Raw genomic sequence first — 25910 nt, forward strand, 5'->3', positions numbered from 1 at the left:
AGGTTCTTGACCTATTGGGATTGTTTAGTTGATTGAACTTAAGCAAGCAAAATGTGCTAAGTTCAGCCTAGCCGAATCTTTGAAACCAGCCTCCATGAATTCTGCTAAAATGTTCACAAATGAAATTGGTTGAAAGATGTGTAAAATTTCAGCCGAAGCTCATAAAAATTGCGACTTCTAGGGGCCCAACTTATCAAATCGAATGATTGTTTATTTATATCAGGTTATAGTTAGTTATATCAGGTTATACACAAAATCGAATAACAATTGCAGTTTCTATGGACTCAAGAAATCAAATGAAAGGGCCATTTAATATGGAAGCTATATCAAAATATGAACCGATTTGGCCTATTTGCAATCCTCAATGATCTAAAGGGTGATTTTTAACTATTATCTTTCTGGCAACACACTCGTCACGCATGTTTCGTGTTTTGTTTCACTGTCAAATATCTTCAGTTTGGTCTATAATTTAACCATGAATCGTCTTACAAACAAACAACGCTTGCAAATTTTGAATTTTATCATCAAAATGCGTGCTCTGTTAAGCAAGTTCATCGCGCGCTTCTGTGTGTTCAGCGACGAAGCTCATTTTTGGTTCAATGGGTATATATAATCAGAATTTTCGATTTTGGAGTGAAGATCAGCCAGACACATTGCAAGAGATACCAATGCATGCAGAAAAAGTCGCAGTTTGGTGCGGTTTATGGGCTGGTGGTTTCATTGGACCGTACTTCTTCAAAGATGATGCGAATCGTAACGTAACTGTGAATGGTGAGCGCTACCGTGAGATGATATCCAACTGTTTTTTCCCCAAAATACAAGAGCTTGACTTGCATGACATATGGTTTCAACACATGCCTCACAGCACGCGTAATAATGGACTTATTGAGAGGCGAGTTCTGCGAATATTTTATATCATGTTCGGGACCGGTCAATTGGTCGCCTAGATCGTGCGATTTAACACCTTTAGTCTATTTGTTGCGGGGCTATGTTAAAGCTCATGTCTATAAAGATAAGCCCGTTTCAATTGACGCATTGGAAGACAACATTGAAGCATTTATTCGTAAAATACCACCCGAAAGAAAGAAAGAAAGAGCGGAATGACTAGATGGTAACCTCACCTATGGTGGTGGGTATGAAATAGTGCGCCATAATTTACATTTGTTTTCGCTTGATGCAGTCACCTTATGACGAGACTACGATCTCTCAAGGCTAAATACTTGAACACGATTCTTGATTCGAAAATTTGTTACGGCTGCCAAATCTTTGTTTGGCGTCCGATTTCCACAATCTTTTTGCTGGATAGTGCTCAAAAGTCGCTACAGAAAATCCGCTTGAGGTCTACAAGGAGTTTTAGGGATATTCGAATTTTATTTTTTTTTTGTAATTTTGACCGAGACCAGCTTTGTATTTTGCAATTTACAAAAACATTTGTGGTTTCATTTTCATTTTTATGCACGATTTGGATTCGAGGCACAATTTGAAACGACCTTGCCGCAAAACAAGTCGACATGTGATAATACATTTAAAAGGTATGGTTATATACAGTTTTGAAGTTAACAAATGTGAAAAAAGTGTATTTTTGAATTTTTTTTTTGGTGAGAAAAAGTATTTTTATTGATTAGTGTTTTTTAAAAAAAACCTGCTTAAATACCTTATTTTTTTCTTTTTTTGTTTGTAAAGAGGTCATATTGTAGATGCTTCTTAAGTGCAATTTTAAAAAGATAGGTCAATTAGGAGTTTTCAGAAGGAGTTGCATAGAGAAGATTAATTTTGCCATAGGTGCCATATGCATGCAAGTCTTTATTTAGAGTAAATGTAAGGCCCGGCAGATCTATAGTTGATATTCATAATAGTTCTTATTTTTAAGAAGTGTCATTACAAATTATCCCAAAATATGCAGATATCTAACATTTTTTTTTTTACAAAAATTTGATTGGAATTAAAATTAATTGGATTTGCTAAGGTTTTCCATTGCATCGCACATTAATTTAACCAAATCGTTTTGCAAACTCAATAAAAGCATCAAACGCAATTCCATTTCCGATGACAAAATCTTCAAGTGCTGTGCCATATCTGAGTGGGACATGAGAAATTTATGGTAGCGGCACAATTCCCGTTCCAAATAGTAGCTAGCTCCAGGTTTTGTGGCACCTTTCAACTCTGATAATATGGCTTCTAAAAGCTCGCAAATATCCTTACTCATTATTTTCAAGGGCGCTGGTCCATCCTGCTTTGCAGTTAACTGACTGTGGGCAGACTTGAATTTTTCTAAATACTGAGCTTGGAGAGCTTCATCTGAGTTGCACTCTTTGCAAAGATCTAAAAATGAGTTGAGTTTGGCGTCGTACCCCTTTAGGAAATCGGGAGTAAGATTTAGTTCGTGCATAAGGTAGTCACATAAAGCCCCTTCATCAAGTCTCGAAGCAGATGTTGAATCGGCTCCAGCCCTTGTGCGATTACAGGTGCAACTGCTGGAATTTTGAGCACATTGACAGTATTGAGGCGGACAATGACACGACGACGAGGATGGCTGGTTGCCTCCAGTCGAGACATGAAAGTAAAGGTTTGTGGAGCCGGCAGTGACATGGCCATGGGTTTCATAAGCTTAAAAAAAAGAACAAAAGAAAAAAACGTAGGAAAGAAAATAAAAATGCAGATATGTTCCTCAGCAATTTATTTACCTTTTGAATTTAAAGATTTTTCAACATTATTTAACTTGTAAGCATTAGAAGAAGGCTGATCTGAATTTGGCATTTGTTCAATGGATTCCGTGGATCCCATGGCAGTTGAAGTTTCTGGCAAATCCAGGAACTGATCTTTTGATGTCTCAACATTTTCTGCATACAAAACAAATTTTTGCAATTTACCCTCTGTAGGTTCTTTTAGAAATGGTCCATACAATTTTCCTTCCACCAAACCGCTACACAAATGGCTCATATACACGTTAACCAGACGCATCTCATCTCTATCTTCACATTGATATGTAGACAAATAATTCAGCCATTTTTGTGTCAATTCGAAATCCTTTGAACCCACGGGAAAGACATTTTCTGGGGATTTGCACATTTCAAGAAGGAATAAGAAGTCCTGTTGTTGTTCAATGTCCATGATTGTTGCGGTGAAATGGTAAGAAGAGGAATTTTTTTATAAAAAAAATATTACGTTTCGGATTTTTCTCTCAGCAAAAATGCAAGAATTCGTAAAGTTTGACAGAAAAATTGGCAGGGTTGCCATAAAAAAGAGTAATGGAAAATGAGTTTTTTTTAGCAGCTTTGGTATATATATGTCTAAGTTTCAACAAGAAATAGAGTGTATATAAATATTATTGTATATTTTTAGGGCGTATCGCATGAAAATCAGTAAGGAAAGGCAAAAGTCGGGCGGTGGCGACTTTATAATACCCTACACCTACCCTATAGGTACAAAGTGGGAGCAAAGTCTAATTCTGAAACAATTTTGATGGACCTAGCCGGATGTTTTCCGATGGGTTGTTAAACAATCCGTATCACATTTCGAGCAAATATGTTCAAACTATAATAACTAAGGTCCACAAATGACAACATTATTGCAAATTACCCAAAATTTGATGAACATATATATATATATATATATGGGAGCTACATTTAATTCTAAACCGAATTCGAGCAAACTTCTCAGATAATGTGGTACTCGTCGAGAAAAGCGTTGAACAAAATTTTAGGAAGATTGGTCAAAAAATGCGATTGCAATGGTATAACAAACTAATTCACTAAGTTATAATACCCTGTACCACAGTAGTGGTGTAGGGCATAAATATATGTATGAGGCAGCCACCGCCGCACTGTAGCATAGAATCGAAAAAAAAAACAGTAAGGAAAGACAAAAGTCGGGCGGTGCCGACTGTATTATCGATATCCAATTCTCAACCAATTTTGACGGACCTCGGCGAGCAAATATGTTGAAACAGTAAAAACTACGGTTGACAAATGACAACATTATGGCAAATTAACCAAAATCTGACAAATATATATATGGGAGCTATATCTACTTTTGTATCGATTTCGAGAAAAAATTCTCAGATAATGTAGTAGTCGTCGAGGAAAGCGTTGTGCAATATTTTGGCAAGACTGGTCAATAAATGTGCTTGCAGTGGCTCTATATATATATATATATATATATATATATATATATATATATATATATATATATATGAGAGCCATATCTATATCTGAACCGATTTCAATTCACCAATAATGTCCAGAGTCATAAAACAATCCTTCCTGCCAAATTTCGAGAGAATCGGCTAACAAATGACCATTTTATTGCATTATTACTGAAAATCGGACGAACATATATATGGGAGCTATATCCAGATCTGAACCGATTTTTTCCAATTTCAATAAGCTTCGTCTCTAGGCCGAAAAATATGTCTGTACAAAATTTTAAGACGATCGGATGAAAACTGCGACCTGTACTTTGTACACAAATTAACATGGACAGACGGACAGGCAGACGGACGGACAGACAGACGGACAAACAAATCAGAAAGTGATTCTGAGTCGATCAGTATACTTATCAAATGGTCTATCTCTCATCCTTTAGGGTATTACAAACTAATTCACTAAGTTATAATACCCTGTACCACAGTAGTGGTGTAGGGTATAGAAATACAATTAAAAATGTGCTTAGTTTGGCCGTGCCGAATGTTGGGAACCCACCACCAAGGATTCTGCTAAAAATTTACACAAAGGATTAGGACCGTACGTGACAGGATTGTTGGAAGTCGTAACAGAACACTACATACAAAAAATTTAGTTGAAGGCTAAAATTATGTCTACATACCAAATTTCTAGCAAACCAGGTAATAATTACAGCTTCTAGGAAGGATATTCGAGAGATCGGGAGCTACATATGGTTAAAGACAGATTTGGACCATACATGGCACAGTTTTTGAAAGTCTTCAAAAAACACTCCGTGCGGCTTCTAAGGACTCAAAAAGTCTAATCGGGTTCCCTACATTTTTTGTTTTGTGTGTTTGCTTCCATTTTCTGTCTTTTCTGCTGTCCTGTATGGTGTATCTGGTGGACGGCGCTAACAAAATCCATTCACTGTTCAAAACTCATCTACATTGAAGACGAAATTATCTAATGCATTGAATTTAATGCCGCAGAACAAGAAATATTTCTCTTTAGTTTGGCAGTAGCTATGAGCACTGTGTTATCTACCCATGGCACAATGCTAGATATTCCAGGCAGTGTTGACTGCACAATAACTGAGCCAAGGAATCTCTGAATAACTTATTTTCAAATTGAAAAGTCGGCCTTGACAGTCGTTTATCTCTACACGAGATGGCTTAAAAAAACGAAATTTGCCCATGAACATTCCGTTAAGAAAGAGTTCAGACTTCTCACACATCAATGAGAGCTATCCGATTCAAGTTCACGCTCAATGAAAAGGGACCTCTTTTTTATAGCAGAGTCCGAACCGCGGCGCCGCAGTGCGATATCGCTATGGGAAGAAGGTTTTACATGGCTTTATGAATGGCGTAGTACTTCTCAAGTGTAGCCAGGAGGGAAAAACCATCGCTGAAAATGTGTTCTGATGCTCTCGCCAGTATTTGAACCTTAGCTTTCCGCGCCATAGGCGGAAACGGTGGCCTCCAATGGTTTAACTGCTTAAAATTCACCTTTTTTGGCTGCCGGGCCTCTTGCCTTCTCGCCCTTTCCAAAATATGGGACCTGTTTCACGCTTTCAGTAAATGGAACCCTCTTTTTAGAGCAGACGAGCTTGCAAGTCTAGGGACTACGTTACAAATTCCAGGAAACCTATAATATGTGGGTGTGGCTTTACCGACATGTAAACTAATTCTTCGCTCATTGTACTTTGATCAGCAGTTTATAAGGAATGTAGAGCTGTGAACGATTTAAGATTACGTGGAGGTCGGGCAATCTGCTGTCGTTGACTAGAACAGAAGTCCCACACATCGTGTCCGTGATGACAGACCATTTTATGATGGGGAAAACATGATGATATACTGAAAGATGCTTGTTATGATTTATGTAGCAGTTGTGAGGGCGTCGATGAACAAAAACCATAGAAACGTGCGCCTTTCCTGCACTGGCTAGAAGAACAAGTTAAAATTTATGTTCTGATTTCCTTGAGGACTTGTCTAAATGGGCAGGTGGTGAAGATTTACAAAGTTATTAAGATTTTTAAGCTACATGACTGGTTCAATGGTAGAAACTAAAAGGCATCTTTCTTCTCCGGTCCCTACTGTGAGCCTGATTGCAGACTGGCTCTAAAATCTTACCTTTATTTCGCTTATCTTACTTTTTATTTCGCTTATAATGCAAACTGTATTTAACTTTTATGTTTTTTTTTTGTTGCTTTTCTTTGCAGGACGCTCTAACAAATCGGAGAATCGCCATAATCAAGATGTCACCGACAATTCGAGCAGCAGCCAAAATCACATAACATCACCACAACGTTCATCCAAACGCATCTCAAGCATTTCCATAAATATGCCAGCAGCCGGTCTAGGTTCGCGACCGCCCAGTATTGTCTCATCTTCGACGAGTTTCGACGAGGGCGGTTTCAACGAACCTTCGCCAGAAATTAAGGCCAAACTAAGGCCCGCCGCCTATGAATATGAAAGTCCCAAACAACAGAGTCGCACAGTTCAACAGCAAAGTCCCACTTCAAAGGCACCCAAATCCGTCAAAGGTGATATGGATTTAGAGGAGTCTGGCGGCTATGCCATTGAGGATTTGGACGAGGCTGAGACACCCAGTCTCAACTATGTGGATGTGGGCTATCGTTTAAAACCCGATGGCAGTGAATCGCGAGAGGTATTTGGCGAATCGGAACTCTATGATACAACGACCAAAGTCACAGATATGCATAAGAAATTCCATGCCAATGGTTTTGCCCAAGAGACCACCACGGTTTATGCCATTATCAAAACAGATGCACCCACAACCTCGGATATATTTTATGGGGCCGGCAATGTCAGCAAGGATAAAGAACAACGCGCTACTGTTGTCGTGTCACCCACCAAGACTAATTCGGGACCGAACTCCTTGAGTGGGTCTCCCATAAAGGCTGCCAATTCACCACCCGTGGGCATTGTTTCGCCCATACGACGCCGTAGTTCGGAAATAAGTATTAAATCAACACCTCCAATGTCACCTCCCTTGTCGGGTGGCAGTAATGCCAATTCCTCGTCACATTCACGTTCCATATCCTCCATTGCCAAAGGTATAGCGCCCATTGCCTCTCTGGAGGAGACCAATGATATACCAGCTCTGCCAGAACGCCCTCCACCGGCCATAAATAGTTCGAATGTTTTGGATTTGCAAGATTTGGAATATGCTGACACTAGTGCGGGCGAAGATGAGGATGATCTCATGCGAACAATTGAAGGTGACACTGATTTTGTTGACGATTTCTATGTGGCGGAGAAATGCGTAAAGACACAGGAGACCACTATGGTAACCACAGAAACTATAGGTCGTGAAGATAGTCTACCCGATGAAATGACCTCCTACGAGGCAGAGAGATTGTTGAGCTCAAGGTAAGTGATGAAACTCATAGTGGTTAGGGGTTTCTATATATAGTCTAAGATAATATACTAAATTTAAGTAAAAGAAAAATGCACAAATAGGTTCACCAAAAATGTTCTTTGATTTGAAATTGGAATCCAATTTTTTATTAGCCTAACAATGATCTATAATAGTGAGTAGAGACTTGATTTAAGTTTGTCCAAAGAACTGAGTAAAGTGCTCAATGTCAAGGTCGAGAGGTCATAAATATTTTCTTAAACAGCTAGGTCATCATGTTGTGGTCGTTGTCGTAGCAGTGTATTGTATACTGATGCGGCAGCCTTTGCCGATGAAGTCCTTCCGGCTGCCATGAGATTGCTAGACCATCATAACATTGTAGATCGCATTTCTGAATTCAAATGCCGTCTTTGGCTGTCTTAGAAGTCTCAGCAAGATGGCTGTATAGTTAAAAATTCACAAGGTTTTGGTTGGTGCTCCAAAAAGATATCCCAAGGACATGTAGAGCGGAGGAGCTTGCAGGACTAGGTGCTATTATAATATGCCCACACTGAAAAAAAGTTGGCCCAAAATTTAAGATTTTCCTTATCCGTAGGATTTTAGCAATGAAAACTAGTCAAAGACAATTTATGAGGCTATTTTGCGTCTTTAACTACGGTTCGCTGTTGTCTTGTCCCAAGATCAATTTCTTAACTTTCAACGATTCTTTGACCTTCATTTTCGATTTTTGTCTTTAATGCCAAGACGCAAAGTTAAGGATTTATTAAAGTGCCATTTAGGGTTGTCAAAACCGAAAACCGGTTAACCGGTTTCGATTGTCTCCACCGAAATCGGTTTTTGGAAAAATAGTCAGCAATCGAAAACCGGGTTTTGATGTCGGTTAACCGGCTTTTTTATTTACCATTATTCAAATATTTTCCTAAAGCGTAATACACTGCTCCGTGTATAACCAGTAGGAGAATTTTCTAGAAACTCCACTACCTTGATTAAAGCAGAAAGGGTGCATAACGAAACGGAGAATCGAAAAAGTTCGCTAATGATTTGTTCAACCACCTTTTCCCGGATACTTCTGCTATAAGTTTGAGTGATATCTCAAATTAAATAAACATCAGTGCATACACTGATTGCCCAACATCTTTATAAGCTGTTGTGAATGACACTATCAAAAATATACATAGTCCTAAAAACGAAAATGGTATATCACCGAGTGAGGTATTATATGATGACTTCAATTACTTCCAAAAAAACCAACTAAAATTGAAACAAGTAAAAGCGTGCTAAGTTCAGCAGGGCCGAATCTTGGGTACCCATTTTAGACTCATGAAGTCATATTGGCATGTCAGTACTTAGGGGGTCTTTATCACCATATTGACCGATTCGGATAAAACTTGGCACTGATGTTGTAAGTCATTAGATAGGTTTTTAGGCCAAAATTCAGCCAGATCAGGTGAACATTTAGGCTTCTAAGGGCTGAAGAAGTTTAATCAGGGAATCGGTTTATATGGATGCTTTATCTGTTTATGAACCCCTTCGAATCATACTTGGCATGTATGGTGGAAGTCATTACTTAAGTCTTTATTCCAAATTTCAGCCAAATCGGATGAAAATGATGAGGCTTCTTAAGGACTGAAGAAGTAAAATCCGGGTATGGGTTTATATGGGGGACTAGCTGAATGGGGCCTGCTCTGCTGCGCCTTTTATTACTTTATATGGAACAAAATTATCCTTTATTCATAGAGAAGTTTTACAGACATACCATGCTATGAAAATAATATATGCATATCGCTTGACTAACAGTATAACAATATAAGATCCTCCATCTGAATCCCATATGAACTTTATTGGACTACGAATTCCCTCGGAGGGTATAATGTCATTTAAGTTTGGATGTTAGATATACTCCATTAAAAGACTTTATTTCAGCCCGATATTCTAATGATGTCCAATTTAGGGGTGTTTTCGGGGGTGAGGTTGTCCCCCAGACACTTGGCTGTGAAAAAAATATCAGCATCATGCTCTTCTCTCAAATACCATCTATCTAAACCCCATATTGCCATAGGTTTAAGGAGAGTTCATAGGATAAGGCGGTAAAGTTTTACTCTTTGGAGGGTATTTTGGGAAAGGGACGGTAGTCCAAATACATAGTTCCACATTGAATTCTACTCCCAAATGCCTTTATTTGAGCCCCATATTGCGAAGGTCAGTAAATAATTGATGTTTGTGGGGTATTTTGAGAAAGGGGTAGAAAATTGGTCCCGAAAAAGGGAATCAATTTTGTGCTCTACTCCCCAATACCTTTCATTTGAGCAACACATTGAAATGGTCGGTAAATATGCCGGAATTAGGGTTGTTTTGGAAAGTGGGCTGGTCCCCCAAACACTTAGCCCTGAGAATATATCAGCATCATTTATTTGAACACCACATTACCATTGGCCCCGAAATTGGGTATGAAATTCGTTTTCTAATCTTAAATACCTTCCATTTAAACCCAGCAAATATGTCCGGTTTGAGGTATGGGCCCTAAAAACTATCAATATCGTGCTCCACTGTCTTGAAATCCCAAATTGTCTTGGTGAGCAAATGCGTTCTATTTGGGGGTTCTTATGGTGGTGGGACGTTCCCTAGACAGTTGGTCCCGAATGTTGATATGAGTTTCGTGGTCTACTCATCTGAGCTCCATATTTCCATAGTCGGCAAACATGACGAGTTTGGGGAGTGTTTTGAATCGAATTGTAACGTAACTGTGAATGGTGAGCGCTATCGTGAGATGCTATCCAACTTTTTTTTTGCCAAAAATGCAAAAGCTTGACTTGAATGACATGTGGTTTCAACAAGATGGTGCCACAACAACACAGCATGCATAACTTATGACTTATTGAGAGGCGAGTTCGGGACCGGTCAATTGGCGCCCTAGATCATGCGCTTTAACGCCTTTAGACTACTTTTTGTGGGGCTATGTTAAAGCTCATGTCTTCAATTGACGCATTGGTAGACAACATTGAAGCATTTACTCGAGAGATACCCGCCAAAATGTTGGAAGAGTATGCTACAATAAGACTAAGCGGATGGACCGTTTCAGTCAAGGTCAACATTTGCATCCATGAAAAACATTCCTATAGCTCTTAATGGGGTCGCAGATCAAGGTGTTACAAACGGAATGACTAGATACATAAAAAAGACCACTAAAAATATCTTTTAATGAAAACCCGGTTTAACCGGTTTTTAAAATTGTAAATAATCGAAAACCGGTTTTGCAAAATATCAATATTTTCTGTTAAACCAATAACCAGTTTTCCAAAAAACACCGGCTTTTGACATCACTACTGCCATCTAAAATAAAAAATCCTTAATATGAGGGAAAATATTTTTCACAAAAAGGAATGTTTTCTTAAAGATTTGGAAAATTGGTCATCTTTGAATTAAGTTTGCTAATCTTTGGCTCGAATCTTTGAAATGAGGCAAACATTTTTTAGTGTAAAAACTATCCAGTTTTGTTCTCACTTAAAACGAATTTGCGCTTCGATATTTCTAGTTTTCTAAAGTTTTGCTAGAGATGTCCTGTTATAACTTCTGTTATCCATTTTTATTATGGTACTTTGAAAAATTTGTCCAATAAAGCCGAAAAAAATCGACCCATGCGAGCAGGAGGAGGTATGTATATACAAGTTGGCTCCTCAAATCAAACCCACTATATACATAAAATGTCTACTTTTTTTTTAGATTTTAACTTGGTTTAAAGACAATTTCCTCAAATGCCTTAAAACTAGGAAGTTTCCCCTATTTTATTGAAATATTTACCTAGCCCATATTCAAATTTTACTTCTACTCTCAATGCAATGCCAATCCGAGTATGTCCTTTTCTAGCTTTCTTTCATAATGCCTGCCATGCTGTTCCCTGGTGCGGAGTAAACATAATTTTGATAAGTAGCCTCCTTGATAAGATTTTTCAAAAATCATGAGATGATATTGCTCTCACCACAATGTTATTGTGTGTGTACGTATGCATACGTATTAGTGAGATTATTGTGTGAGTTTGTGGTTTTTCAATGGGCGTCTTACTTCCTTGTGGTTTTTCTTTGGCACAAAGCACAGTCTATGTTTAATGTTTATTTAACCTGTTGGCCTATAGCCGTCGACGGTTGGCCACATCGTCAGATGACATAACTGTGGCAAAGGAATCTTTGTTTCTGGTAATCCTTTCACTTCCATATGTGCATGTGTGTTTGCAATCTATTCAAATGGAAAAACGACAAAAAGAGATATGGGACCATGGTTGTTTTATACGGATGTAGATATAGAAATTCCTTACATAATGTGTGGACAATTCTTTTCTTCATACTGAGTCCTTAGTTGTGGCAAAAGATGTTGAACTGCTCGTTATTTCTCTTCTTCGCAAGATGCTGAATTGCCAGTTACTAAACGTCTAATATGTTGATGCTGGGAATGCAATAAAATATTTGTTTAAGCTTTTCGTTGAGTATCTGTCAAGTATAGGGGAGTTTCATAGCTATATAATCGATTAAAGAAATATATTTACTTAGATGTCTGATCTGATATCTGATGCTTCCAAAGTTGGAATATATTCGCCTCTTCGAAGAATAAACAGTTATTTTAGCATGACTAAGCCCATCAATGGTTTTCGGTTGGGTTTTCATGTCTGTCTGCCTGTCTGTTGTTATTAAACAGTTAAGAAAAATTCCTATTTTGGTTTAAAACATGCTACCGATAAGACTTTTAGACAGTTGAAGGGGGAGATGTCGTGCATTATTTCGAATTTTAAACTGAAACGCCTTTCCCTTCTTTCTTTAATGCTCGTTGCACTATATATTATGGCAGCACGGATAACACCAATTGACGCATCGATAATGGGAACAAAATGGAAGTGAAGCTTTTAAATATTTTTTGTCCGATGATGTATTCGTATACATCAGTAACAATGTAACGCCCGCTACAATGTAATTTACCTCACATATGGACTCAAAAACGGCTGAAGCGATTTTCTTGAAATTTTCAGCGAATGTTGCAGTGGTTCCGTAAGGAGCAATGGGTCATTCAAAGTTCTGATATCTGAAAGGGGAAGGTGCATTCTCTCTTACCAACTTCTTATGGAACTCCCTACCAACCTCCTAGAGGAGGTTCCCTGCGCCCTCCCCACCAAATGAACCGATAAAGTCATATGGAGTTTAAACAAAAAGTATTGCAATGGAAATGGTAGTATAAATAAAATATGATAATAAAAATGAACATTTTATCATCAACAATAGTTGTACTGTTTTTCAAAGTAATCTTTCTGCAGCATGATTTATACACTCTTACATGCGTTCAAACCAATTGTCGAAGCACTTTTTCCACTCAGATTTAGAAACCTTCTGGCGACAAAAATCAATGACCACGCATTTTTATCTTAATGTGCGGGAATAAAAAGAAGATATTGGGTGCCAAGTGAGGGCTGCATGGCGGATGACCCATCAATTCGGCCTTTTTGGCCACTGTGTGAGAACTCGCATTGTCATGGGGTAAGGTGATTCGTCTTCTCTTGTTCGTTTTTCAAAATTTTCTCCAAAAACTTCAGGCAAACAAATTGTGGTACAATACTCACAATTGACTGGCCTTGTTGCTCAAGCGGAATAGTCGCCACATGACCAGTTGTGCCGAAGAAATGGGTAACCAATTGCTTTAAAGTGCTTCCTCCACAAACAACTGTATTTGGATTTGGCTCGTCTTCGAAGGCCAGCACGGTTTCGGGTTCGTACGCATAGATCCATGATTCATCAGCTGTAAAGATCTTATAAACATCTTTTGAAGCACCGCAATCGAACTTTTTTTGAACGATTGTCAAATTGTGCGGGATCCAAACCTTTTTGCGGTCAAGTGTTCATGCAATTCTAAATGTATGCTGGTGGACGTAATTCCCAAATATGCCTTTTTTTCACGGTATGTCACACTATAAGATCACGTATGGCATCAATGTAGTCTGGTACAACTACTATTTTTGGACGACCTTCACGGAATTCGTCTGAACTCGTTAAACCACTTTACGGTTTTACAGGATGGTGCTTCATTGCCATACAAAGGTTTAAGTTGTCAATGCACTCTGGTCGTGATAACTCGGAAATACGGAAATGTTCACCAGTTTTTTTTTTGACGCGTAAAATTTTTCAAAGCGTTTGAAACAACAACAAGTAAACGCGTTTTAAGTTCAACTGGGTCAAATCTTATATACCCCCCACCAAGAATCGCCTTTGTCGAGTTCTTTTCGCGGTATTTCTTATTAGGCAAACAAAGGATAAAATAAAAGAATTTCTATGCTATTGGAGCTATATCTAGTTATGTTCCGATCCAGACCATAATTGCATTGAATGTTGGAGACCATAGTAGAAGCCATTGTGTGAAATTTCAGCCAAATTGAATAAGAATTGCGACTTTAAGGGGTTCTAGAAGTAAAATCAGGAGATCCGTTTATATGGGAGCTGTATCAGGCTATAGACCAATTCAGACCATATTTGACATGTTGAAGGTCATGAGAAGAGCCGCAGTACAAAAATTAAGCCAAATCGGATAATAATAACGCCCTCTAGAGGCTCAAGAAGTCAAGATTCCAAATCGGTTTTATTGCAGTAATATCAGGTTATAAACCGATTTATACCATACTAAGCACAGTTGGTGGAAGCCATAACGAAACACGTTATGCTAAATTTAAGCTTAATCGGATAAGAGTTGCGCCCTCAAGAGGCTCAAGAAGTCAAGACCTGAGATCGGTTTATATGACAGCTATATCAGCTTATAAAGCGATTTCAACCATACTCGGCACAGTTGTTGGAAATCATAACAAAACACCTCTTGCAAATTTTCAGCCAAATCGGATAAGAATTGCGCCCTTTAGTGGCTCAATAAGTCAAGATCTAAGATCGGTTTATATGACAGCTTTATCAAAACATGGACCGGTATGGCCCATTTACAATCTGAGCCAACCTACACTAATAATAAGTATTTGCGCAAAATTTCAAGCGGCTAGCTTTACTCTTTCGAAAGTTAGCGTTCTTTTGACAGACAGACGGACGGACATGGCTAGATCCACTTAAAATGTCACTGCGATTAAGAATATATATACTTTATGGGGTCTTAGACGAATATTTCGGAGTTACAAACAGAATAAAGAAATTTGTATACCCGCATCCTAAACAAATGATGCTCGTACATCAAAACGTTTTGAGTACGATTATGCTCTGGAAATATCAAACTTTCCAATGGAAATGTCAGATTGCACCAGGCAACAATTAGTGTTGCCTAGGCCAGAAATATATTTTAGAAGCCCCGTAAATGTCCCCTACGTGGGGTTTTGACCCTAAATCAGCAGATCGATCTTTATAACAGCTACATATGTATATCTAAATATGGTTTTGATCCACATTAGTTTGAATAGAGGGAGGCCTAATGCAATTCACTGTTTAAAATATCAGCTAAATCAGATAATCACTGTAGCTTTTTCGGGCTTAACCTTAAATTGGCATATCGGTCGCTTTGTTTGGATATAGTTGCTATATACTATATCCAAACATGGTCTGATTTGGAACACATTCAGTTCGGATATCGGGAGGATTAATACAACTCACTGTTTGAAATTTCAGCGAAATTGCGTAAAAAAAAATTGTGGTCTGAAGACCCTTTATCGGCAGACCGGTATATATGGCAGCTATATTTGAATATGGTCCGATTTGGATCTTATTCGTGTCGGATGTTGGGATTATTATTGCAACTCGTTGTTTTACATTTCATCGAAACCGCATAAAAAATGCGCCTCTCATAGGCTTAAGACCCTTAATAGAAGATAGGTCTATATGACAGCTATATTTTAATCTGGACCGATTTGGACCATATTCGAGTCGAATGTTGGGAAGCTTAGAAAACTCACTTCGAATCACTCAAATTTCGAATTGGGATAATAATTGCGCCTTTATTGTGCTTAAAATCTAAAATCGAAAGATAGGTCTATATGGCAGCTATACCCAAATATAGTCCGATTTTGTCCATTCAAGAACTTAATCTGCGAGTGAAATTTAACGGGTCTGTATCTAATTTCGGCTAAATATTTCGTTATTACAACTGACGGACACACAGGCGGACGGACAGATGGGCAGATAGAAACACGGACATCGTTAAATCGTTTTAAAAACTTTCGACGATAAAAAATATACGCTTAAAGTGGGAAATGGATATTTCCTTGTGATTCAAGCGGAATGACTAAACGAATATACCCCTTATTGAAGACTGAGCGTGTACATTTGATAAGATTTTTTTTTGCGTGATGTAACAGATGTGCAACCCGTATATGGTAAAAGAAGGCGCAGTAGAGCGGGCCGTTTTCAACTAAGAGTCTAAGTGTCTACACAGTGGGGACGGACCCTTTCCCTAACCTCAAATGTAAAAAATGCCATGTCATGAAGATGGGTGCAGCGAGTTAAGCGAAATTTCATTAAATTCCTTATGATAATTCAAATACACGAAACTGGCACATTTTCAAGTTTGCAAATGCAAATTTTCCCATGTACTTTCCATTCAGGAACAGAGGCAAACTTCTCTCATGTCAATGAGAGTTATCCGATTCAAGTTTAAGCTCACTGATAAGGGACCTACTTTTTATAGCCAACACCTCTTTGTGAAGAAGTTTATACATGGCTGCCATACCGAATGATACAGTACGTCTCAAATGTCGCCAGCATTAGGAGGGGATAACCACCGCTGAAAATATTTTTTTTCTGATCTTCTCGCCGGGATTCGAACCCAGACATTCAGCGTCATATGTGGATGTGCTAACCTCTGCGTTACGGTGACCTCCAAATCCTTTTACCCAGTTAAAAGCTGTGCAGTTAGGAAGTCAAAAATGTTTAAATTTTTTTTCCCCATTTTTTGGGAAGTCTCTGTTCTTTTTTTTAGTCTCTTTTTAAAAAAAGTTGATTAAATACCTTAATCTTTTATTTTTGTTTTGTAAAGATGTGTTTAAGGTAAAATTTTTATATCATATGTGTTATATTTTTTTTTTATCAAATATTGGAAAAACCCCTTGAATTCTCAAAACGCAAAGCCCAGACCCTCTGTTTAGGTTTATATTTTTTTCACTTCATATGTCCCTAAAACACATGCAAGCAACTATTTTCAACAAACAACATTTGTAGCCTCCAAAGCCAATTTAATAAAAAGTGCCGAGTTTGTAATCATCTTTGCCCGGAATAGGTATTTTGGATATTTGTTTCAAAAAATTCAGGCAGAATTAAATGTTTGTTTTTTGATGACACTTCTATCTGACAAATTGAAGTAGAATTTTTAAGATAAATCTATTCGTTCTTTTCTTAAAATTTTCTCAATCTATATTTTCGTTTTCGGGAAATTGCAATTTCAAAGAGATATCTCTACCTATTCTCAAACGATATTTTTTTTGCAATTTTTTTTTGTCGATTCTATCCCAGTGTGCGTTGGTGCATAATAATGATTACCTAATCACTCCTCGAAACACGTACGCCAGTGGTGTGATATGACTGAGAAACTGGCAATTTCGTTTCTTCAAAACTCATTTGAAACAATCACTCCTTTGTGTGTAACCTTTGATTGGTGACTTAAGCTCAACTCAAAGACACTGAGATAGAAAATTTAATTTTAAAACGCTTTAAACGCAGCTTAGCATACAGAGCCAGCTAGTATTTTTTTTTACCATTGAACGACTAATATATTCCAGAACGTATAATATACAATATTCTCCAACACTTATGGTTGAAGTAGTAAACTTAATGAATGTCTGAGTTTTAGGGCCCCCATGGGTCCTTTTTCGAATTAAATGCTATGTATAGATAAAGCCTGCTTCCGAGTGCCTTTCGTTTAATTATTACTTTTGGAGGTCTTTCCGGGACCACATTCTTAGCCCACATTTCTTCGTTAGATTCAAATTTTGGAGTTTGGGACAGCCTCTACAACCTTTATCCAAAAATTGAATGTCTTTGTCGTACTTGATGCCCAATTTCCTCTCGTTTTAGTTCTATTTTATTTCAATCAGATTATGTTACCCTTTGAGGATGGGACTGCCCAGACCTTTGGATCTTATATTGGATTGTATATTCGTACTCTACACCCAAACAACTTATATTTTAAACCCGCAATAACCATTGTGAAGATAGTGGAAGTGGGACTGCCCCCATTGCAAAAATCCCATTTTTTTTTTGAAAGTTTCTTTATGTATGCTTCCAAATAAAATCTTGTTTAAATCGCTTTATCCCTCTTGTGGTTCTTTTTTGATCATTGGAGTTAGGTGTGGGTTGACCTCTCTTCACCAATTAAAAAAAAATAAGCACCTTAAACCATTGGTATACTTAGCAATGGGTCTATTTTCCTTTTGGGTGTTACAACCGGCGCACGGTGTTGTTTGTTTGGCCCTCGTAACGGCGCGACGATTGCTCCAAAATGAAACTTTTTCAAAATTTCTTTGAAAAGTCAGCAAAACGGAAAATTGCATAAATTAATGTAATAATTAAAAAAATAGTTTTAGTCAAAGAATTTATTTTTTTAAAACGGAGTCTTCAACTTGAAGTAGTCATCAACCTTAATAAACTATCTTGCTCTACAATTATATCTCGGAATTATTTTTTAGAATTTTTCAAATTTACTCACATATTGAACAATCAAAAATAATCTGAAAAAATCCAATCTGAAATATTTTGAATATGCCTAGTTCTAGCTGTAAACTAACTCACTTTGTTCGTAAAAATTGCAACATTGTAATGTTTGTATGGTAAAAATAATGTTCGACACGTGGTTTTTCCTTGCTCGCCATATACATTTCACATATATGTATATATACATAGCCATTAAAGTGCATTTAAGATAAAGTATGTACTTAAAAGTATATCTTAGTCTGATCCGATGTTGTTTTGTACCCATATAAATACTTTTAATGTCTCAAGCTACATTTCTAAAAGATCGTACCAAAATTAAGTCGATATCAGCCGTAAAAACACATATGGGATGAAAAATATATATGTGAGCTAAATCCGAATCGATTTTGATGAAATTTGGCAGAGGTATTGAGACCAGTGTTGGCGTTTTTGCTAGGTTCCTACCAAAATTGGTAGGTTTTTAATCTCTTGGTAGGCTGACCTCTATTTTTAATTGGTCTTGGCGCCAACGATAGAGCTTGTTAATGCCCTGTGTTCACAATGAACATTTCATTATTGGTCATATCGAAGGATTAAATGGTATGGATGCTATGTCCAAATCTGAATCAATATGGCCCATATACAATTCACATCAAGAGAAAGCATGTGGGTAAAATTTCAAACGGATATCTTTATTCGTTTGACTGTTATCGTGATGGCTAGGTCGACGGACATGGCTAAGTCGACTGTGAATGTCAAGACTATCAAGAGTATAAAAATTTTAGGTGGTCCCAGATCAATATTTCAAGGTGTTACAAACGGATGACTAGATTAGTATAGCCATATCCTTTGGTGGGTATAATTGTTGCACTTCACTTCATTCCGTTTCTTTGTATTCGTCAAGAATGCAGACGAATGGCCATTGATGCGAGGAGCCAAATACTGTTAAAAATGGTCTAATTTCATAATCAGGGCAAAAATGCGACTTCTATGAATTAAAGATTTCTTATCGGTAGGTCGATATAATAGATGCTATATCAAGATATAGACCATCTTTGAACTTTAAAGTGTTTTCAACAAAAATAAGGACGAACATTTCTAGACCGTCTGTGAATATAATGACGATCTATGTACGCTTTGTACGTTTGCAAATGGAGTGGAAAAATGGCCAACTCCTTTGCTGGTGGGTATAAAAACAAACAGCGCATTCTGGGCATGTAAAACATTTGGTAGGTTTTGTAGGATTTTTCTTAAATTTTGGTAGGAAATAATTTAATTGAGTGGCAACACTGATTGAGACATCAAACAGTACATCTTATACCACATTTGGTGAAGGTCGGACTAAAAATGAAGCTATCACAACTATAAAAGCACAAAACGCATGAAACATATTATGGGAGCTATATTTAAATCTGAACCGATTTTGTTGAAATTTTGCAGACATTGTGAGACATTGTAGTAATGATCCGACTAAAATTCTACCAACTGCAGCCATAGAAGCGCATATCGGGTGAAAGATATATATAGGAGCTATAACTAAATCTGAACCGATTTTTTCCAATTTTAATTGTTTTCCTTCCTAGACCATAAAAAACATTTTTGATAATTTACGTCACGGTTGGACGCTTCCCTAAATCGATTTCCATTGTGAATGGCTAATACCCCACTGTGAGGCGTAGCGTTAATTCGCCCAGAATATTTTCACCCAAAACGACAAATGTCATATCGCCCAAACGATGCCAACGGTAGTTGTTTTATGACATTTGTCTTTTTGGGCGAGGTGACGCTATGCCGTTACAAACAAATACAGTATTTTATAATGTCCTATACTACAGTAGTGGTGTGGGGTAAACATATATTGATTTTCAATAAGTTTCTCACTTGATGTGGTGAATTGAATCACATTATTTTAAATTTCAATAAAATTTTTAAAAATTGTTTATAAACAATTAAAAATATTGGTTGACCAAAAAGTAATTGCGGATTTTTTAAAAGAAAGTAAATGCATTTTTAATAAAACTTAGAATGAACTTTAATCAAATGTACTTTTTTTACACTTTTTTTTCTAAAGCAAGCTAAAAGTAACAGCTGATAACTGACAGAAGAAAGAATGCAATTACAGAGTCACAAGCTGTGAAAAATCTTGTCAACGCCGACTATATGAAAAATCCGCAATTACTTTTTGGGCAACCCAATGAATTAATTTCAATAATTTACCTGTTCTTTGTACTGGCCATTCATAAAAAAGTGTTTATTCTTTTCTTTGCCATAGTCATTTGATTTTTTCTCTTACAACAAACTGTCTCGCTCTCTTAGACATTCTCTTTAGTGTTCATGGTGAAATGTGCAGTTGCATTGGTGAGTTTCACTCAAAGTTTTATGCATTGAGTCCATGCTAAGAGTCTTTAACTCAGGCCATTTATTCATTTAGTCCTTCATCGTGGCTGTAGTTTGCGACAATCAATGTCACTGGTGTGCAGTGATGACGATAGTTCCTTAGCTGTTGTGTCTTGTTATCCTTTTAAATAGCCAAAACATTCGGACTTGTTGTGTGGTGTCGTAGAGTTCCCGGGAGTTACAAAGCTGTCGTTTATTTGTTTGGAAATCTTAAAAAATAGTAACGCAAAAAAAGGAAAAAATTAAGAAAAAATTGTGACTTGTCTTGTAATTTTAAATAAATACAAGCTTTTTTGCGGCAAATGTTAAATTCCCAAATTTTGGAAAAAACATAACAAAAATATGATAAATGAAAAGAAAAATTAGAAATATTTGGCAAAGTGCGCAAATTGGTGAGGCCATTACATATCTGACGTCATTCACTTCATTTGGGGTGTCCAGAAAGTATTTTAACGAAAATGTGTTGTGCATTCTATAAATATCAATCATACGTAAGTGTGTCCTCCCTGGACTAGTATTATTTAATATAAATCATACGCTTCTGTGTACCTTGCCTGGTTCATTTAAAAGTTATCTCTACATGCGATTAAATTATAACTGAACGAACACACATGTGCCAACATACTTGTGATGTTTATTTACCAACGCAGAAGTGCATGCATGGCACTGCAAAGTGCTTGAGTGCTTGAATTGGGCACTCTATTGCAATGGTGGGCGTTTTAGATATAAAGTCCAAACACTAATTCCGCACATTATTTGTTTAATATAAATATAAATATTAATTTGCAGCAATTTCAAGGTATCTTTCATTGCTTAAATGTATAAAAACAGCAGGCTAGCATACATAGCCTGTCTACTTTCCTTTCGTCTTGCTCTAGTGCCCTGACCTGTGCTCAGCTTTTTGGTATCGATTTTGTGAATAATGAGTGTATGTGGTTTATTTGAAGAAAGCAGGGCATAGAGTGAAAGAACCCAAATTTAAAATTGACCTTCAAAACTGTTTTCAGCCTAGATTTTTTGCTGGTACCAAAAAATAAAAGTGGCTAAGAAAATAAAAAAATAAAATCTTTAATTAATGACAGTAAAATTATTTACAAACCCCATCGCTTTTGTGTAGTGATCTGCGTTAGTTGTGCAACTTTGTAAATCATGACTTCATTTCTACAAGAAATTTTGCCTAATTTTTAAATTTCTTTCGGAAATATTGTCATAACTTCATTTCTATAGGAAATTTTGTCAAAATTTCATTTCTATAGGAAATTTTGTCAAAATTTCATTTTTATAGGAAATTTTGTCAAAATTTCATTTCTATAGAAAATTTTTTCAAAATTTTGTCAAAATTTCATTTCTATAGGAAATTTTGTCAAAATTTCATTTCTATAGGACATTTTGTCAAAATTTCATTTCTATAGGACATTTTGTCAAAATTTCATTTCTATAGGAAATTTTGTCAAAATTTCATTTCTATAGGAAATTTTGTCAAAATTTCGTTTCTAAGGAAAATTTTGTCAACATTTCAATTCTATAGGAAATTTTGTCAAAATTTGATGTCTATAGGAAATTTTGTGAAAATTTGAGAAAATTTGCCATAGAAATGAATGTTGGCGAAATTTCCTATTGAATATAGGGACGGACTCTGCGTGGGACGATTAAAGCGATTTTTTTGCATTCTTATAGTAATATCAAGTAAAAGGGTGATAAGTTCGGCCGGACCGAATCTTGGCTCACGCCACCATGGATTCTGCCAAAAATTCACACAAACTAAATTTAGTTGAAGGGCATAATTTTATTCTACATATCTAACTTCTGTAAAACCAGCAAAATTAAAGCTTCAAGGAATCGAACAAAGATAATCGAGAGACCAGTTTATATGGGGGCTATATCAGGTTATAGACTGATTTGGACCGTACTTGGCAGAGTTGTTGGAAGTCTTTACATAGCATCGCATGCAAAATTTCAGCTAAGTCGGACAAATATTGTGGCTTGTAAGGGCTCAAGAATTCAAATCGGGAGATTGGTTTATATGGGAGCTATATCCAAATCTGAAGCGTTATGGTTCATTTGCAATCCTCTACGACCTACATCAATATTAAGTATCTGTTTAAAATTTCAAGCGGCTAGCCGCTATAGTGATTTCGACAGACGGACGGACATAACTAGATCGACTTAGAGTGTCAAGACGGTCCAGAATATATATACTTTATGGGGTCGCAGATCATTATTTTGAGGTGTTACAAGCGGAATGACTGGATTAGAACACTCTAATCCTATGATGGTGGGTAGAAAAACGAAAGTTTGTCGTTAGATTGGTTTGCTTATTTATAGACCAATCCTGTTTATATGGGAGTCAAGTGAAATGTGTATATAGTGTATAAAACAAATCTGATATCAAATGATGTTCTATTTATTGTAGCTGTGTGTTGCGCCCTATCTTTCGTCTGCTTGGTTCTGTTGAATATCTAGATGCAGGAGCTCTGCGACTAAAGTGGGGTATGTCCTGAGGGGTCTGGGTCTGAGTAGATTGAGTCTGGCTGGGCAGTTAAACAGGTGGCGTATGTCTTGTGGTCTCAGCTTACAATCGGTACACAAGCCCTGCACGTTGCCACCAATCCTTGCTCTGTAGGAGTTGAGCCGACTGCATCTGCCGGATCGTAATTGACCCAGAACTACTCTGGTTTGCCGGGGAAATTCAATTTCTTCAGGTGCGATGGCTGGCGGTCGTTATCCAAGGACAACATTCACCCAGTAGCTTTTAACCGTATCTGCTATCGTGTCTGCATGAATGTTGTGCAGACCTGCTTTAAATACTGCTTACTCTGGAGGTTCTGTCTTGTAGTGCTGAACCTCTCGCTCTAGATCATAGATGGGCAGCATACACATCCGCACGTAATGCCGGCGGGTATAGAAAAAACAAACAGACCCACACATACATTGTAAACAACTTCGCATTGCTTCGTTCGGCTGACTCTATTTCAAAGTTATTTCATTTAGTTGATGTTTGATGATACTCACACAAACACAGTTTGATCTTTTTAATAACGGTAGTGTGCCCATCACCGCTCTATATCAGGAAGATCCACCTTAAGGCTTTTGGGCGGTGGATATCCATCCAAAAGAAGATGATGTGGATGGTCCTTGCAAGAACAGTCCAGTAGGTGTTATTTAGACAGCATGTAATTATGTCTTCCCATAGGAAGTATCTTTGTCTCCTGATGAAGGTGGTCCACATGAGAACCGAGGAGACATCTCGTCGCAGATCGAAGAGTGACATTCTGACAGATCTGAATACTATTCCACTGCGTGTCACAGAGCTGACGAGACCACACTGGTGCTGCATAACTTACAACTGACCGGCCAATTGCTTTTTCAACAAGGTCAACAAGGTTTTTTTGCCGGCACCCCAAGTGCTGCCGGCACGTGATTTGAGAATCTTGGTTTTGAACATATCGCAAAATGCTGTGTCATGTGGGGAGAATGTGTGAGAGTTGTCAAATGTGACAAGTATTTTGAGACACTTGATGGTCGGAATTGTCTCTTCATCGACCATCACTTTCAGCTCCCTACCCATGTGAGTAAGTGTGACTGCAGATTTGGTGGCAGATATCTTCGGATCTCTAGCAGTGAAATAGGAGGCAAGTTCGTTGAGGTCGATGTTTAACCTATCGCAGATGTCATCAATGGGTGGGCGGTCTGATTCTACGATCGTTTGCATATGATGCGGTTGTTGTCTTTGTTGTAGCAGTGTGTTGTACACTGAGGCGGCAGCCCTTGCCGATGGATAACTCCATCGGGTCGATCCGGTACGTACAACCGGCTGCCATGCGATTGATATGATGCGGTCTCTATGCCGTATGAAGGGGATGGAATAGAGAATAGGTAGAGGATAAACAGTGCCGGAGTACCCGCCTTGGGGAACTCGCTGTTTAACTCTGCAGGGTTTTGACTTCTTGGCTTCCACAAATGATTGGCACACCGATAATTCGCGACACAGCGTTTCAGCCCTGGCTGGAGCGACGTATTTGTGATGTCCTCAAATAGTTTTCACTAGGACCGTCCTATCACATTGCCTGGGCAGATGTAAGCCAAATGTGCAAAGCAGTTATTGTGCTGTGCAGTCTTCAAAATCCATGCTGATACTCGGCGAATGGAAAATCTCGAACGAGGCTCGGGAGAAGTAGACTTAAGCGTCTTAACAATTGATGAAAGATGGGAGGTCGGTCTGTACAACTCCCCTTGCTCATGTTTTTTCCAAGCTTCAGTAGCGGGTTAACTCTGTTCATCTTCCTGACATCGGATTGTTGTTGCTGTAGCAGTGTGTTGATGCGACGAATGGCTCCACTTCTAGTCGTGTCACTCTTGAGATGTTTGGAATGGCTAACGGTGTCGAATGGCATGCAAAGCAGTTGTTTTGCTTCGGAATCCATGTTGATGTTCGGCGAATGTAAATTCTCCAACGAGGTTGGGGAGGAGTAGTCCCTCAAGCGCTTGGCTGCTGGTGAGAGAAAGGAGATCGGTTTGTACGACTCCCCCTTACTCATGTCCTTTCCAGGCTTCAGTAGCGGGATCACTCTATCCGTCTTTCAGACATCGGGTACTATAAGAGTGTTCCGAGACAGGTTGAGGACAGTCGTAAGGTGCTCGACTCCATTTAGTTCCCGATTCAACAGCATCGATGTAGAGATTCCTGGAGGACATCGTAGCGCAGAGGTTAGCACGTACGCCTATGACGCTGAACGCCTGGGTTCGAATCCTGGCGAGACCATCAGAAAAAATTTTCAACGGTGGTTTTCCCCTCCTAATGCTGGCGACATTTGTGAGGTGCTATACCAAGTAAAAACTTCTCTACAAAGGGGTGTCGCACTGCGGCACGTCCTTCGGTCTCGGCTATAAATGGGAGGCCCCTTACCATTGAGGTTAAACATGAAACGGACAGCACTCATTGGTATGTGAGAAGTTTGCCCCGCTTGCTTAATGATATGTTCATGGGCAAATTTGTATTTGCATTTGTGTAGAGATTCCGTTGGGGTCTAATGCCTTAGATGATTTTGTGTCACTAATGACATTCGTAACTTCGACCACGGTAAATTGTAATGGCTGCCCGTCGGCTCGGAGACAATAGATATGACGAAGGGCTCTCGTCTTTGCCTTGCCACTCTCGGAATGCTCAGTAAATTGACGGGTAAACAACAATGTCAACATCGTCAAAAGTGACTGAAGTCTTGTCATCCCTTCTGTCGGGGTTTGAGAGTGACTTAGCAGTAGGCCCTAGTTTGCTTTAAATTTTGACAGAATTGAATTTTTTGCCAAAATTTCCTTTAGAAATTAAATTAAT

General features: G+C 38.0%; 2 protein-coding genes across 6 annotated transcripts in view; one reads left to right on the forward strand and one right to left on the reverse strand.

Annotated features, from left to right (window-relative positions):
* The window catches only part of LOC106081526 (uncharacterized), a 397017-nt gene that overhangs the window by 265813 nt on the left and 105294 nt on the right, over positions 1-25910 (forward strand). For all 5 annotated transcript variants that reach the window (XM_059360552.1, XM_059360555.1, XM_059360553.1 and 2 more), the window contains exon 5: positions 6382-7555. In XM_059360552.1, the coding sequence (XP_059216535.1) occupies positions 6382-7555 (1174 nt within the window). The remainder of the gene's footprint in view (positions 1-6381; positions 7556-25910) is intronic.
* LOC106081528 (uncharacterized) lies at positions 1937-3237 on the reverse strand. The gene is made up of 2 exons (XM_013243542.2): positions 2685-3237; positions 1937-2607 (listed from the first exon to the last, which is right to left on the reverse strand). Exons 1-2 carry the CDS (start codon positions 3109-3111, stop codon positions 1949-1951), a joined length of 1086 nt encoding a protein of 361 aa, XP_013098996.2. The 5' UTR covers positions 3112-3237; the 3' UTR covers positions 1937-1948.

The sequence above is a fragment of the Stomoxys calcitrans genome, chromosome 1 (genome assembly GCF_963082655.1).
Source record: "Stomoxys calcitrans chromosome 1, idStoCalc2.1, whole genome shotgun sequence".
Classification (NCBI taxonomy): domain Eukaryota; kingdom Metazoa; phylum Arthropoda; class Insecta; order Diptera; family Muscidae; genus Stomoxys; species Stomoxys calcitrans.

Coding starts and splice junctions, on each gene's coding strand:
- LOC106081528 (XM_013243542.2), bottom strand. CDS start 3,111: ATGGACATTGAACAACAACAGGACTTCTTATTCCTTCTTGAAATGTGC. Junction 2,608..2,684: donor AAAATCTTTAAATTCAAAAG/GTAAATAAATTG, acceptor CTTTTTTTTAAG/CTTATGAAACCCATGGCCAT.